Here is a 14,029-nt window from a genome sequence, read left to right on the forward strand (position 1 = left end):
ATTATTGAAAATTGAACTATTAAGGGCCGCTTCAGATACGTATTTTAAATTTTCACAGAGGAAATTAATATTTCGGAACATAAAGAATTGTCTTTCTCTAAGGTCTAGGTCATTGTAATGTTTTAATGTAAAAGTTCTGGTTGAAAAGTTCTGGTTAAATATCGGTTGTGCTTTTTTAAGATTTACGATACAGTTTCAAAATAAAGGTGAATCAAAATGAAATATGCTATAAATTAGCAAACACTTTTATTGAATTTTATAAAATTTTATTTTATTGTATCTGATATTGCTGCCATTTATGGGTAAGAAAAAATATTCCTATAAAAATGAACCCTTTTGACGCAGAAAAAAACAAACAAAATACTCCGAGTTAATGGTCTAATCGGAGTCACAGTTTTGAACGGGCGGCAATCAGACGGAATTCAGACAGGAGTAGCGGAGAGCTCATTAGAGTCATTTGTAGACTGGCGTCACGACGGCCCGGCTCTCGGGCTCTCGGGCTCTCGGCGCCATTACACGCCCTTGTCATATTAAGGTGGCAGGGACTTGCTGCCAGCTACTGGGAAATAACTTAAATGCGTCCGTTTTTAAAATCGGTCCAAAATGTTTTTGAAAGCACTAAGATCTCCTGTAAAATGCCGAGCCAGTAAAAAACCGAATTCGACAAAGACACGACATTTAAAGATCTCTATGTGGTTTTATTAGGGAGGCGTTATTATAGTCATCACCAACTTATCACATTCGCTGGGCAAGGGTCTCTTCTTCGAACTCTCTCAAAGCGAGAAGCTTTTAAGTCATAACGCAGCTCGCTGTACTAGTATAAAATACTGGAATTCGCAAAATTATGACGACTTTTTAGATACCTTTCAGGTATACATTATGTTTACCCTCATCGTTATAAGGAGATAAATAATTTATAATAAACACATGAATTCGAAAAGTCGCTGCTTGGATTCAACCCTCGGACTTGCAGCATGAGCCTTTTACCTAGTAACCAACATCACCAAAACTTTACTTTCGCTACTTTGTTATAATTACTTACGTGAGACATCCGAACTTAGCCATTAGATTACATGTTTGATTGACTTCAGTTACGACCCCAGCTCTCTTTGACGTTGCAGACTCCGCGGGCGGCTTGCAGGCGGCCGTAAGTGACATTAACATTATTTCCAGTACATAAAGAGGTAGTTCCAGTACATAAAACTTATAGCCGTTTGTGAGAACTCAAGCAATAAGATAATAGCAGCCACCACTCTTGTATTATTGGGGTTGAGGGCGCCACAATACTAACTGCGGATATATTCATAATTACAGAGAGCTGTCATTATCTTCTTCCTTGACAATTTACTTTTATACTTTAATACTTTATTGTTTATTTTAAAACATTTAAGTTGGCAGTTAGGAACTAAATTATCTGTCAATAAGAAAGGCAATTCTAACCGATTTTTATCGCTGACAAAAATGCTCCTTAAATAACTTTAAAATGAAGTTTTCTTTAATTTACCTACTAAATAAGTATTTATAGGCTATCTCGTTGATGAACTTGTTGATTATTCAATTTTGTAGGTTTTTTACTTTCTTCATTTAACACAATTCCTATATCCTCAAAGAGCTAACTGAACTATCCAGGAGCAGTAGGTAACATTGGGTAGGTACTTTAGTTTCATTTCACTTAGTAAATTATGTTGTTCTTAGAATAACTATTATGCATAAGCGAACATCATTTCTAAACAATCGGTGCAAGTTACTGCCTAACATTAAATCTGTTTCATAAAACATTCAGCAGCAGAACTCGTTCCAGAACGTTCCAGGTCCTGTTTATTATTAAAACGTTCCGTTGCTCATCAAAACATGGCGTCGATAAAAAGCAATGCGCGTGCCCTAATCCGGTTGTTATTGTTGAATTTATAGCTAAAACATCGCTAGCTATGGGAATGTTTACGTACGCTGCGTGTTCCCCCGCTGGCTAGTGGGGCCATGCGTTATGATTTGTGCGGGACTGTCTGTTTTAGGGTTCCGTACCGAAAGGGTAGAAACGGAACCATTACTGTCACCCAGGGTATCTCTTAAACTGAAATAGATAACCGGATTTTTTATAGTGTTTTTGACTGATAACAATAATACTAAAAACAAAAAGTGTGGGCCCCCCACAAGAAACCTGGATTTATTCGGCATTTTCTTACTATCTAAAACCGTAAAATAAAAACATAACAAATACTAAAAATAACAATAAAAGATGTAAGACTACGGAACCCCACGAGTTCCTATTTTCCATTATTTATGTTAATTTCATTGTATCGCAATTTGCACTAGTAGAATGTTTTTGCATCTGAATGGTATGTACCGCTTGAATCAAATGAAATGCTGCAACCGCTGAATTTCAATTTAATCATTAGGATCGACTAATTGTTATTCCCGAAATTCCGCCATTCAGCCTCATATGTTATTGTACACGTATACAGACAAAACAAGCAAATAATAATGAGTAATGATATCTCTGCGTGATGCACGCTGGCTTACATGCCATGGGTACCTTTAAAATTTCCTACTTGTCTAAAACTAGTGAAAATATCAAACGTAAAGTAGGCACGAGTTCCGTTAGGAGTCTATTCACTTACTCGGTCTATGTATGCACATGTATCAACTGCTTAATTCACTACATATTTAAATACTGGAACTAAACAGATCAGCTACGCGCATTTTATGCGTCTTTCAAAGAAAGAGCTTCCTAGAAATGCATGTTCTATTTACAGCAGTTTTTGCTGGGCTCCGTTGCCGTTGTTTCTAATTAGAGAGGGTTGCTAATTTCATAATTAAATGTAATTAGAGTGCGGTGTGCGCGCTGGCGGAACTGAGCAGTGCCACCCGGTGTAGAGAAATTGTTGTTTTCTAACTTTATCTTTATTAATACAAAGGAACTGTTGTTTCTTTCTTTGCTTAATTGTTTTCTAAAGTACCGTTGTATAGTCTCAGTTAGTGTAAAGTAGAACCAGCAGTATTAATGTGATCGGTGAAATGGGGTGGATGCGTGCTGACATACATATAAGGCGAGTAAATTAGTCGTCACGAGTGTCAATGCATCTGTTTCAGATAGAACCTTTACTCTATATGAATTTAGTCGCCTATGTTTAAAGGCAATCACTCCTTACCATCAGGTGAACTGCATGCGTGTACGTATACAAGATAAAAGTCTATATACTGAGCGGCCATGACTCGCCAATATATATGGTTCACCCTATAAGTGTGTCGTTTTAGAATAACAATGATTAAGGCCACACTTCTCCACAACCGGCAAATCCGTTTTGGTAGACGTCGCACACAGAAATTACTATGGAGAAACCTCAAATGTATTTAAATTTTATTTTAAGTTTTCCTAACAATATTTATATGTTTATATATAGCTTTACTTTATTACAGAAGGTACACTTAACCCGGTAAAAATCTTGTTACTGAACTATCGTAAGGTATAAAAGTATTATACTTCCAGTTCGAGTCACAAGTAACAAAGACTTTGCCGTTTGCATTAGAATATTTCTAAGAGCATTTATTCTCAAGAGGCGTTAAATCCTCAGAGGAACGGTAGCGGGACTGCACACAAAGACAAAGGGCCGCGACATATTCATTAAATTTATAAATATAAATAAGATTTATCTGTCCGTCTATAATGTCGATCTCAAATACAAAATTCAAATACAGAAACTATGAACATAAGCAAAAACTTTCACATTCCACTATGAATTTACGAAGAATATGGCGAACATAGAAACTGCCGGGGTTGTGATGCGATAAAATCGCACATAACCCGATGTTCTCTCACAGCGTAGTGGTAAATTTTGAAGGTTTTCTCCATCATCAAAGACAAAGGAGCCAACTTGAGACATTTTTTAATAATTAAAAATAATTTATTGTAAATAAATAAAATTTTCCTCAAAGTAGTTTGAATGTTTGAAAATGTCTCCCGAAATGAAAGTGAAAAAAAACTGCCATAAATAACTTTGCTACGTGTAGTCTGCTATATGCATGTCTATGCACTGGACAGGTACAACATTCGTAAGTTATTCTAAATACCGGCAGCCAGTGCTTGCTTACATTGTTAGTGCAATTACAGGAATCGTCTCCGCACCTGTGCTAAGTGTGGTAGAACTGTTCGGCAAACATCCCACATTGTACGTAGGGCTGCCTTCTACATAAAATTATGTGTATATTTATATTTATACGGCTATGGCTAAATTGAATATTCATAATCCACAAATAATAAGAATTTAATGTGTTCAAAATATTTTTTTATTCGTATATTTTAACCTTCAGCCGATCAGTACATTATATTTACAAAACAATACGTTTACAGTAAACGCAGATCAAAAGTTCCCCAGAGTTCCAAACAACGACAAATCTGAAATTCAAACAGGTGGCAACCCTAATGTGTACATTGTAAAAAGACAATAGACTGAGAACAATGTGTCGATTTAAATTTATTGTGTAACTTACACAGTTTTGTGGGTACATTAATATATTGTTTGAGAGTTTACAATACGCTTGAAATTAAAAATCGGTTACATGCGTCGATGAATGTTAACTCATCTGTGCTTCATTATCACTATACACACTTACTAATAGTAGCGAAGACTGCATCTTTTCGACTAAAATAGGTGCAACACTTACGCAGTTCAACCCGGCATGTGTAATTCTACCATATTCCATTAGTCAACCCTAAAGTAATCCCAGGACACAAAGACTTCCTGTAGAAAAGGATCCGTGCTTGGCATTAGCCAATCTATTATGATAGATGGTTTCAGTAGATGAATACATTCGCAAAAAGATAGCTCTCTATTTCCAAAATGACCTAGACATCTAAGATTTTTTTTTAAATGCTCTCGTAAGACTGCCATTTTAAAAACTCATAATCTAACTTATGCGATACTATTACTGTGGTAACTGCAAGTGAATCAGTTATCTATTAAAATAGATATTAGTAGATTTCGTAGTAAACTACGAAACTTATAACCTGCTTGTTAAATTTCAGAAGTCTCGATTCTCAAATCGATTTCATAATTGAGTCCAACTAGGCAAAGTCACGTACCAAAGCTAGTATTTCGTTGTAAGTTTTCTCTTGGTTGCAAGAGAAAACGCGTTTAACTATTCCGGAGCCATATCGAATTAGGATATCACGTCACGCCGTGACGCGGCGGCACTTATTACGAATTCCACGGAGTCACGATCCGCCGCTGCTCGGATCAACACTGTTACCTAACGTGTACCTGCTGCCTTTATGTACCACGCAATGACAATTTACACTATAAGTATTAATTGATTACTATTCTTTACTTACTCGAATATTACGGACACTGTTTACCACGCTGACGCATTGCAAATAAGTAAAATTTAAAATTGTATGACATCTTAAATCTTTCTCTGCGCTCTCTAAATGCGTCGCTGCACTACCATAGTATTACGAATTCATCATTCATTCATTATATTGAGGATTGACAGCTCACTTATAGGTCTATTATAATCCTAATCCTCGGGAGTAGCAATACATCTATGACTTCATGTAGAACCTTTGTTTTATATGGAGTTGGTAGCAGAAAGCCATGAACAGACGGATTACTATCAGGTAAACTGCATGACTTTTGTAACTTTAATCTTATAAATATCTTATTGACTCTATAATGACCCAATTCTGGTGCTTATACTACATACAACATCATATTCTTATAGCGCAAATGTAATATGGTTAATGTAAAATATAACTAGTCACTGAAATTGGTACATTACTTATATGTTGGTATTAACATAAAATGGGCGCGGGCGTCCCACCTAAACTTATATTTGCATGTCACACACACCTTTGTCTCTGCCGGTGATCGAACCCGGAACCGATAGCGACATCAATTAATTGACATCTGGTAGCACATTTCAGTGAAGTTATATACATTTTTTTTTATAAGAATTTATAGGTAATTTGAGAACTTTCAAAACATAACTAGCAAACTTTAGCAGTGACAGCAACCACTTGCTACGAAGTAATTATCTTTTTAAGGGTGATTATTGTTGTTCTACCATCTGAGAGAGAAGAAATCCATCGAAAAATGTCATAACAAGCTTTTATTTACTTTCACTTGTCGCGGTGCCTGTTTTTAAGATACCACCTATTTCTACCTTATGGGTAAAGACACCAGTTTTACTTGAGATTATTTACAGATGTCCGTGGATAATAACAACCATTTTCCATCATGAGGACTGTTTCATGCCTATTACATAACAATAGTATTTGTTGTTGTCGAAACTGTCAATTCCATATCGTGTTTGTGTTGAGGGCTGGCGCGCGCTCCACATGTTAATGCGAAAAAGGAAACGGTTTTCGTGCGTGCAAGTGCGGTCAAATGTACCTTAGGGTTGTCCACTATAATGATATTGTTTTCATATTTATGGTACTTATTTCCGGATTTATTTTTTAACCTCGAAAATTATATAGACACTATTTCTTAACAATAAGGACAGATTTATCAATTCGATTAGAATCAAGACATATTATAAAGGGTGTAAAAAGTTACACTATGTTACCTCTCAAATGATAAATATTTTGCATATTTTGTTTGCAAATATGTATGTAACAACACAAAATAACGATTCATGGAATAAAAATAAAATGTAATGATCAATTTCGACACTCAATTATCAATATAACATTATTGAAAAAAATACCTATATTTAAAAAAAAGTTCATACACCACATATTGTTTTTCAAAATTAAATATAATTAACTACAGCCTGTTACAAGTTACATAATTGTTTAAATAACAACATAGGTTATACTGTTCACTAATGATTTTCTGAATTTATGAATCTAATAATAATTAGGAATAATTTTTATATACAATACAATACAAAACTCTTTATTGTACACCAAATTTATAGTAACAAATACAAAATATTTTACAATAATCAAAGGTACAACTGGCGGCCTTATCACTAAATAGCGATCTCTTCCAGGCAACCATTTACTTATTGCAAGAAAGTAATATTATATAAAAGAGATCCAGGTTAGGGGTGTAATTGAGAGTCATATTTTAAATATATCAGCAGCTAGAGTACTTAAGAATAGAGAAGAGGAGAAAAAGAGGAGAATACATAAAGTAAGAAATAATAAAATAGTAAAAAAATAACAGGGTCTTCATTGTTTATATACTTAAACAATAAAGAGCTCCCTATAAATACATGTGCCTACGAGCAGTGGAAATGACATGTCATCGTGCGTGAACATAATACCTACATAAATAAATGAAGATAATTTTTAACATGTTAAATTAAATGAAATCATTTATACCGGCTTTCTTAATATTGGTTTTACAGTAAATATTTCCACACTATCTGGGGGCGCAACTGCCACTCCTACTTGTGTCCTAACAGCGGTGTTAAAGGATCTGCGAAGGGGGACTGACGAGGAATTTATAGCTGACCTCATTTAGTTCTGAGATCGATCACAATTAGCAGTTGATTCCCAATGACGAAGAAAAGCATTCTATTTTTATATTTTTTTATTATATAACTTAAAATAAATGCGCGGTAGTTTATAGTTTCTTTAATTTCGTATGTATTAAACATACGAAACATCAACATTGTAGGCATCGACACGTACGTGGTGCATGTATCTCTTCTGTAGGAGTAATCTCGTACATCAACGCCGGAGTTTATCAACCTATACATTGTACACGTGTGTGTGTATTTATCGTAGTGTACGTGTGTGTGTGTGTGCGTGGCGGCGGTGCGTCTCCCACGAGGCGGCATGTGGTGCGCACATGGCATGACGTCACGCGACTCCTGCGCCGCCGCCGGCAGTCGCTCGCCGCCCGCGGTCGCATCCGCTGTTACGCCCATATACTGTTACCTTACGTTTGCTAAACTTCCTATCTTGTTTCTTTGCAAATTGGCTTTTAATTAAAAAAAATACTTAATTACCTATATATTCTCAAATTCTGTAGTTAAATTGATAGTTCTTGCGTATTTTTGATCTTTTATTAAATTTCATTTAATAAACATTTTCTATTGAGTGTCTACTTACAATGGATAAATCCGTAATCTAAAGATTTATACTCTAAAAAAATCACATTAGAGATATATTAAGTATTTAATTTTAAAATATATTGTCACAATAAAAGTCAAAGTTGAGATGTCGCAAATTAGAGTTCCAATATGGCAATAGTGTTTTTCGAAATTATATATTTAATATATAAAATTCTCGTGTCACAGTTTTCGTTGCCATACTCCTCCGAAACGGCTTGACCGATTTTGATGAAATTTTTTGTGCTTATCTATGAGAATCGGCCAACAACAATTTTTCATCCCCCTAAGTGATAAGGGTTGGTCACCCTTAATTTTTTTTATTTGTATGGCAACACAGCGTTTGTCGGGTCAGCTAGTGTACCTAAATGTAAAATATATTACGTTATCTATAAGGTTGTATGCATAAATATCTAAATGTCTCTCTTAAAAAAATCTGTATTGTCGTTTTTTGCATTAAATCCATGTCTATGTACCACGTGTATGTGAAAAGGCATCTTATGACACACACAATAAAATAAATAAATAAATGAAAAGTTAAGATAAGCGCGGACAAAGTCGCGATTATAGCTATATAGTAATAAATACAATGTAATAAGAATGAAATGCCAGCAACACAAACCCTAGCCGGCTAAACATCTGGGATTCTTCGGCTTAACGTTGCAAAAACTTGCAGATATCGGGCCCAGTATTGCTGCAACCAGATGTTTTATATTATCTAGTAAAAAATACAAATATGATTTATTTAAGTATAATATGAAAACTCTACAAGAGTTACAAGAGAGATGTTACTGTAATAAAGTTTCAATAATAAACTGTATTTTCATTAGCGAAACGAAATATCGTTTCGTTAATTACTTTTTACGGCATTTGCATAACGTAGTTTGCTAATAATTATTGTTGTATCAATAGAACATGTAGTCTACGTGATGGAAGACATGAGCGAACACTGTCCTCTATGGACATATTCTGTAATTAGATTGGAATCAGAGATTGGTTGCGAATACATTGTTAACTGAACTCAGTTATAAACATTATTTGCAATGGTGGTCTTTACCTATGATAAGTAAAATAGAAAGATTCTTCACCGCTTTGAAATTTAATGAAGCCACAAAAGGATGATTTTATTAGTAATCTCAAACATTTTAGGGACATTTTAGAACGGAGACGTAGCAACACTTTATATACGAAACAAGTTCAATTCTCAAAACTGGTTACACTCTTGTAAGAAGCGATCAATCTATGTATTTTACTCATCTAAGGATGATCTAGGGTGTGTACATAAATGTTAAAAGTTTAATTAGGTATTACTTTTTTAGGTAAGTAATTAAAGTAAGTACCTACTTAGATGTTTAAAAAACACTTTTTCATTCATCTTATAAAAAGTATGAAAATTAGGTATATACTTAATAAAAAACAGAAACATTCACACAAAGCAATTCAATATATTTATTCAAATTACTTTCATTTAATATACCATACTCGCATAACAAAGCAATACATACTCGTAATGTATTTGTTATTGTTAGCATTCGCTTACGTCGCACTACAGCTAGACAGACGCTTCGAGTAATCTCGTTCGCGAGTCGTGACCTCGAATCACCCGCCCGCCGAGCGCCGCCGAGCACCACCGAGCGGAACCGAGCGTCGCCGACTGCACACGAGCTCGGCGATCGAACACGAAACAGAACTATCAACAGTGACGTAGTATTTACCGAGTTCTCGTGCGTGGAACCCGCATCACTCGTCCAAGCCTAAGTTTACACAGCTATATTTATCGTATTCGTGTCGCAGACCTGATTATCGATAAATGATCGGTTGTGAGTTATACGGTAAGTTTATCTTTATACAAATGTCTACCACATAGCTCGTGTATGAGAAATTCGCATGCATCAGGCTGACATACATTGACGTAGGTAGCCGTTTTATTAAATACTTACATATAACCTTACGATCTATTTTTCATTGTCAAAACAGACCACGTTTGCTGCTGAAAACTCCAATTCAAAACAACTTCAAAATTATTTGCAATATGAAGTGGGGAGATGAAAAAACTATGAAGTTCATCCGGCTCTACCAACAGCATCCTTGCTTGTGGGACGTCAGATCACCCGATTATAAAAACAAGTTACAACGAATTCATGCATATAATGAACTCATCAAAAAAATGAAAGCACCAAACTTTGGACATAGAGAATGCACAAATAAGATCAAGAATATTCGTTCGCAATATTGTCAGGAGCTCAAGAAGATCAGAGTGTCGATCAAGATTGGCCGAGGCGTGTACAAGCCGTCCTTGTTGTGGTTCCCTTTAATAAACAGTTTTCTCAGAGATATCGTAGTTCACCGGGAACAAGACCATTTATATCATGCCAAAGAACAAGAAACGAGACAACAAGGAATAGAACCACCACAAATTGACGACGAAGAGACGCGGTCAGACATCGAAGTAAGTATATTTTAGGTATCATTAAATATCTCGATGATTAAACGTTTTTAACACGCTTTTATTAGCTCGGGTTGTATGTATGTATGTATGTACGTAACAGGGTAACGGAATAACTTGGACCCGATCTAACTCTATCCACTTTAAAAGTTCAGTTTAATAAAAAAATTTGAAGAATTATCAAAAACCCATGACAATACACGATTTTAATAATTTTGTATCATTGTCCTTATCAACATCCTCAAGATTAACGATTTTTGGAACGAAATTGTTCGAGTGCCTTAGAGAAAGTTCATTGCAAAGTTGCTAGATTGATTTTTAGTTTTGAAAAATAATAATGTTATTTCCCTATTACTCAAATGTACTGAAACATATCTATAATGCCATCTTGTATAGTCTGATTCATAATTAGGTGTCCAAAATGTAAACAAAGGTGTTGACCTATCAAGAAAATATGTTTCAAATGGTAGTTTCTTATTTTTGTCGATATTAAAATAATATAACAATAATAAAATTGTAATCTAAATAAATTAAGATTAATTCACACTTTCTAATATTTATATCACCTCTATTTCGTTACATACAGTAATAATAATAAAAAACAAAGTTTATGGTAGAAAATTAAAATGTGATAATGGTAACACAATCGGAATCCAAAACATTTCCTGTGCCGTCATTTTTAAGTTTCTTAGTTGATATTATTCATTTTCGTGATTGTAATCGAACTCGAATGTTTTCTCGTTGACGTAACGCGTTTGTTAAATTGTGTATATTTGTTAAAGTTTTAGTTTTTTGTTGAGTTTGTTAAAGTTTTTGTTTCTTGTTAATTTTGACAGTGACTTTTCTTTGTTTACATTTTGGACACCTAATTATGAATCGGACTATAGAATGATTTTTAGGATTCCGTGCTCAAAGGGTAAAACGAAACCCTCCGCTGTCTGTTCGTGAGTCACAGGGCTTTATCTCTTAAACCGTAATAGATAGACACTTGATTTTTTACAGAAGATGCATAATGATGGTCGCTGTAACAGCAAAAAAAAACACACAAACAACACACACAAATAATAGCATATAATAACAGCTATAACGACCCGCGTGGCGGAGCGGTCACCATGCCGGTCTGACGCGCAGGGGGTCCCGGGTTCGATCCCCGGCCAGACAGATTTCTAAATGATGAATTTAGATTTCTGTTTGTGTATTTGTCTCTGTGTGTGTCCATGACACCCACGATACAGGGAATCATATTGTGGGGCTGTGAGTGTAGAAAGCGTTTTTGTTTTTTTTTTAATACTAAACATTAATAAAATAAATATAGTTAAAAAAACTAAAAAAACACGTTTTTATGATAAAATCAACTAAAAAGTAGAAAATAATTTTCAATCTAGGAATCAATTAAGGAACAGTAAATAGTATAATTGTGGAAAAAGTGTGGGGTGCTTTTCGAAAACTGATTCCTAGATTGAAAATTATTTCTTACTTTTTAGTTGATTTTATCATAAAAGCGTGTTTTTTAGTTTTTTGAACTATATTTATTATTCGTCTAACGTTAGCAATATAATTTAATTTGGATTTATAAAAATACGTTATTAATGAGAGGGTTAATCAATTTCTGTTTAAAAAAATCTAATTCACTGCTGTTGAAAAAAATGCATTATTAATATGAACTTAACGTATTATCAACTTAATTTGACTATTTTATAAAGTATCAAAACTATATGGAAGCATTGCGTCACTCGCTTGATATAACTTGCCTGTGATGACGTAGTCGTAGACGCTCAAGTACTGGCTCTTGACTCGCACGTCAAAGTCCTCAGTCTGCTATCACACAGACTGAATTACTTCTTTATTCGTATTTGTCTATATTTAATTAACTTTATACTTAAAATCTAAATCCGATAGACCGTTGTCTATCGCGAATCCCGGCTCAACTTATTTACAAATAATCAGTACAGAAATTAAAAATAAGTTGAACTTGTTAAATGAAAAAATATTAACAATTTTACTGTAATGCTTTAATTGTTTCAGTTTTTCGATTATTCGATAGTCAAAGAAGAAGAGTCACATGACACAGAAAGTGAGAGTGTACAAGAAGAACCAATCGACGCGTCTTCTCCGCATCAAACATTGGACGTATCCACGACGAACGCCCACGAGGAGTGTGGCATTGAAAATGTGAAAAATATAGAAAGCAACCATCTACAGCTTCTGACGTCGGCGATACAAAAAATTGAGAATATTGTAACGACTAACAGCACGATAACCGAATTTGATGTGTTCGGGCAGAGTGTGGCAGCTCAGCTCAAAAGCATGGCCTTTGATGAAGCCCTGCAACTGCAATTAGAAATCCAGCAATTGATCACAATGAGACGAATAAAAAAACATTGAACATCACAATAAAACTTTTATTTAAGTGTATTATTAGACACGTTAAGTTTACACTTACATATGTAAATTACTTTCAATTTAATTTTATTGTATGAACATGTATCGTAGGATTAACTTTATAATTATTTAATAGATAGTTTTATACTATATTTTTATATAATATAGGAGTAGCAGACGAGCATGCAGTCCACCTGATGATAAGTGGCTATTGCCGCCCATGGACATCTGTAATCAACCCCAGATTAGATATTCCTACCTGAGATCGGCAACCGATGCGCCACTACCCCTAAGGACTAAGAAGGAACGCCTCATTTAAATACAACTGCCTTGTCACACTCTGAAATAAGAGAAATAATACTCGATTAATGCATTGATAATAATATACTACCAGACGATCATTATACTGAACCATTAAAAGCCGAATAATATCCCCGTGTTTTTTCCGAGGACATGAATGTACTGATCAAGCGTGAGCACGAACTACAGATTAGACTACAATAGCTCCGACCAGTTCATGCTAAACTAGTGCCTATGAACTGGGTCCTAAGAACTAGAATAGTGTGTATGAAGGTTTGTATTGAGTCGGCGATGCCATCCTTGCCTGTACAGGGCTGATAATGTGTTTTTGATTTCAAGTCACTAGCAAATTGCCTGCAAATAATATAATTAGTAAATGTTTATATAATTCGTTTGTAACTAGACTAGTTAAGACCCCTTATTATATAATTTTTAAAAGATGTTATGGAGTTTCTTTCTCCGCTTCTTCTCCATAACGAAACACCTAGTGAAGTGGTGGTAGATATAATGACATTCAAAAAGTGCTCTGCTAAGAACCTATTTCTAATGAAAATATATACTCGTATTTTGATTTTTATAGACCAAACGTCGGCGTACTGTAATGTGTGAAAAGTATTATTTTTCGTAAACTTAAATGTTATTTTAATTTATTGTTCATTATTATTTATTTTATTAAATGCGTGTCACGTCCGCACATATCGCAGATATGAAATGATATTCGAATATCATTATCCAAAAATCCTCTACAGAACTCAAAAACTTTAAAAGCTAGGGCCGAACGTTTCGCAAGTTGAGAAATGCGGTAACACAAATTGCTATTAAAATATTTACTTTGTACCT

General features: G+C 34.6%; 1 protein-coding gene across 1 annotated transcript; it reads left to right on the top strand.

Moving 5' to 3' along the window:
* The first annotated feature begins 9,739 nt into the window (after window positions 1–9,739).
* On the top strand, window positions 9,740–13,627 carry LOC140743002 (uncharacterized). Its single transcript, XM_073074130.1, has 3 exons — window positions 9,740–9,893; window positions 10,039–10,510; window positions 12,533–13,627. The coding sequence occupies exons 2-3, from the start codon at window positions 10,094–10,096 to the stop codon at window positions 12,890–12,892; spliced, it is 777 nt and encodes a 258-aa protein (XP_072930231.1). The 5' UTR covers window positions 9,740–9,893; window positions 10,039–10,093; the 3' UTR covers window positions 12,893–13,627.
* Window positions 13,628–14,029: the final 402 nt, after the last annotated feature.

This window comes from Epargyreus clarus, unplaced genomic scaffold, assembly GCF_041222505.1.
Source record: "Epargyreus clarus isolate Ecla_fem2 unplaced genomic scaffold, WU_Ecla_fem_2.2 ptg000006l, whole genome shotgun sequence".
In the NCBI taxonomy this organism is placed as follows: domain Eukaryota; kingdom Metazoa; phylum Arthropoda; class Insecta; order Lepidoptera; family Hesperiidae; genus Epargyreus; species Epargyreus clarus.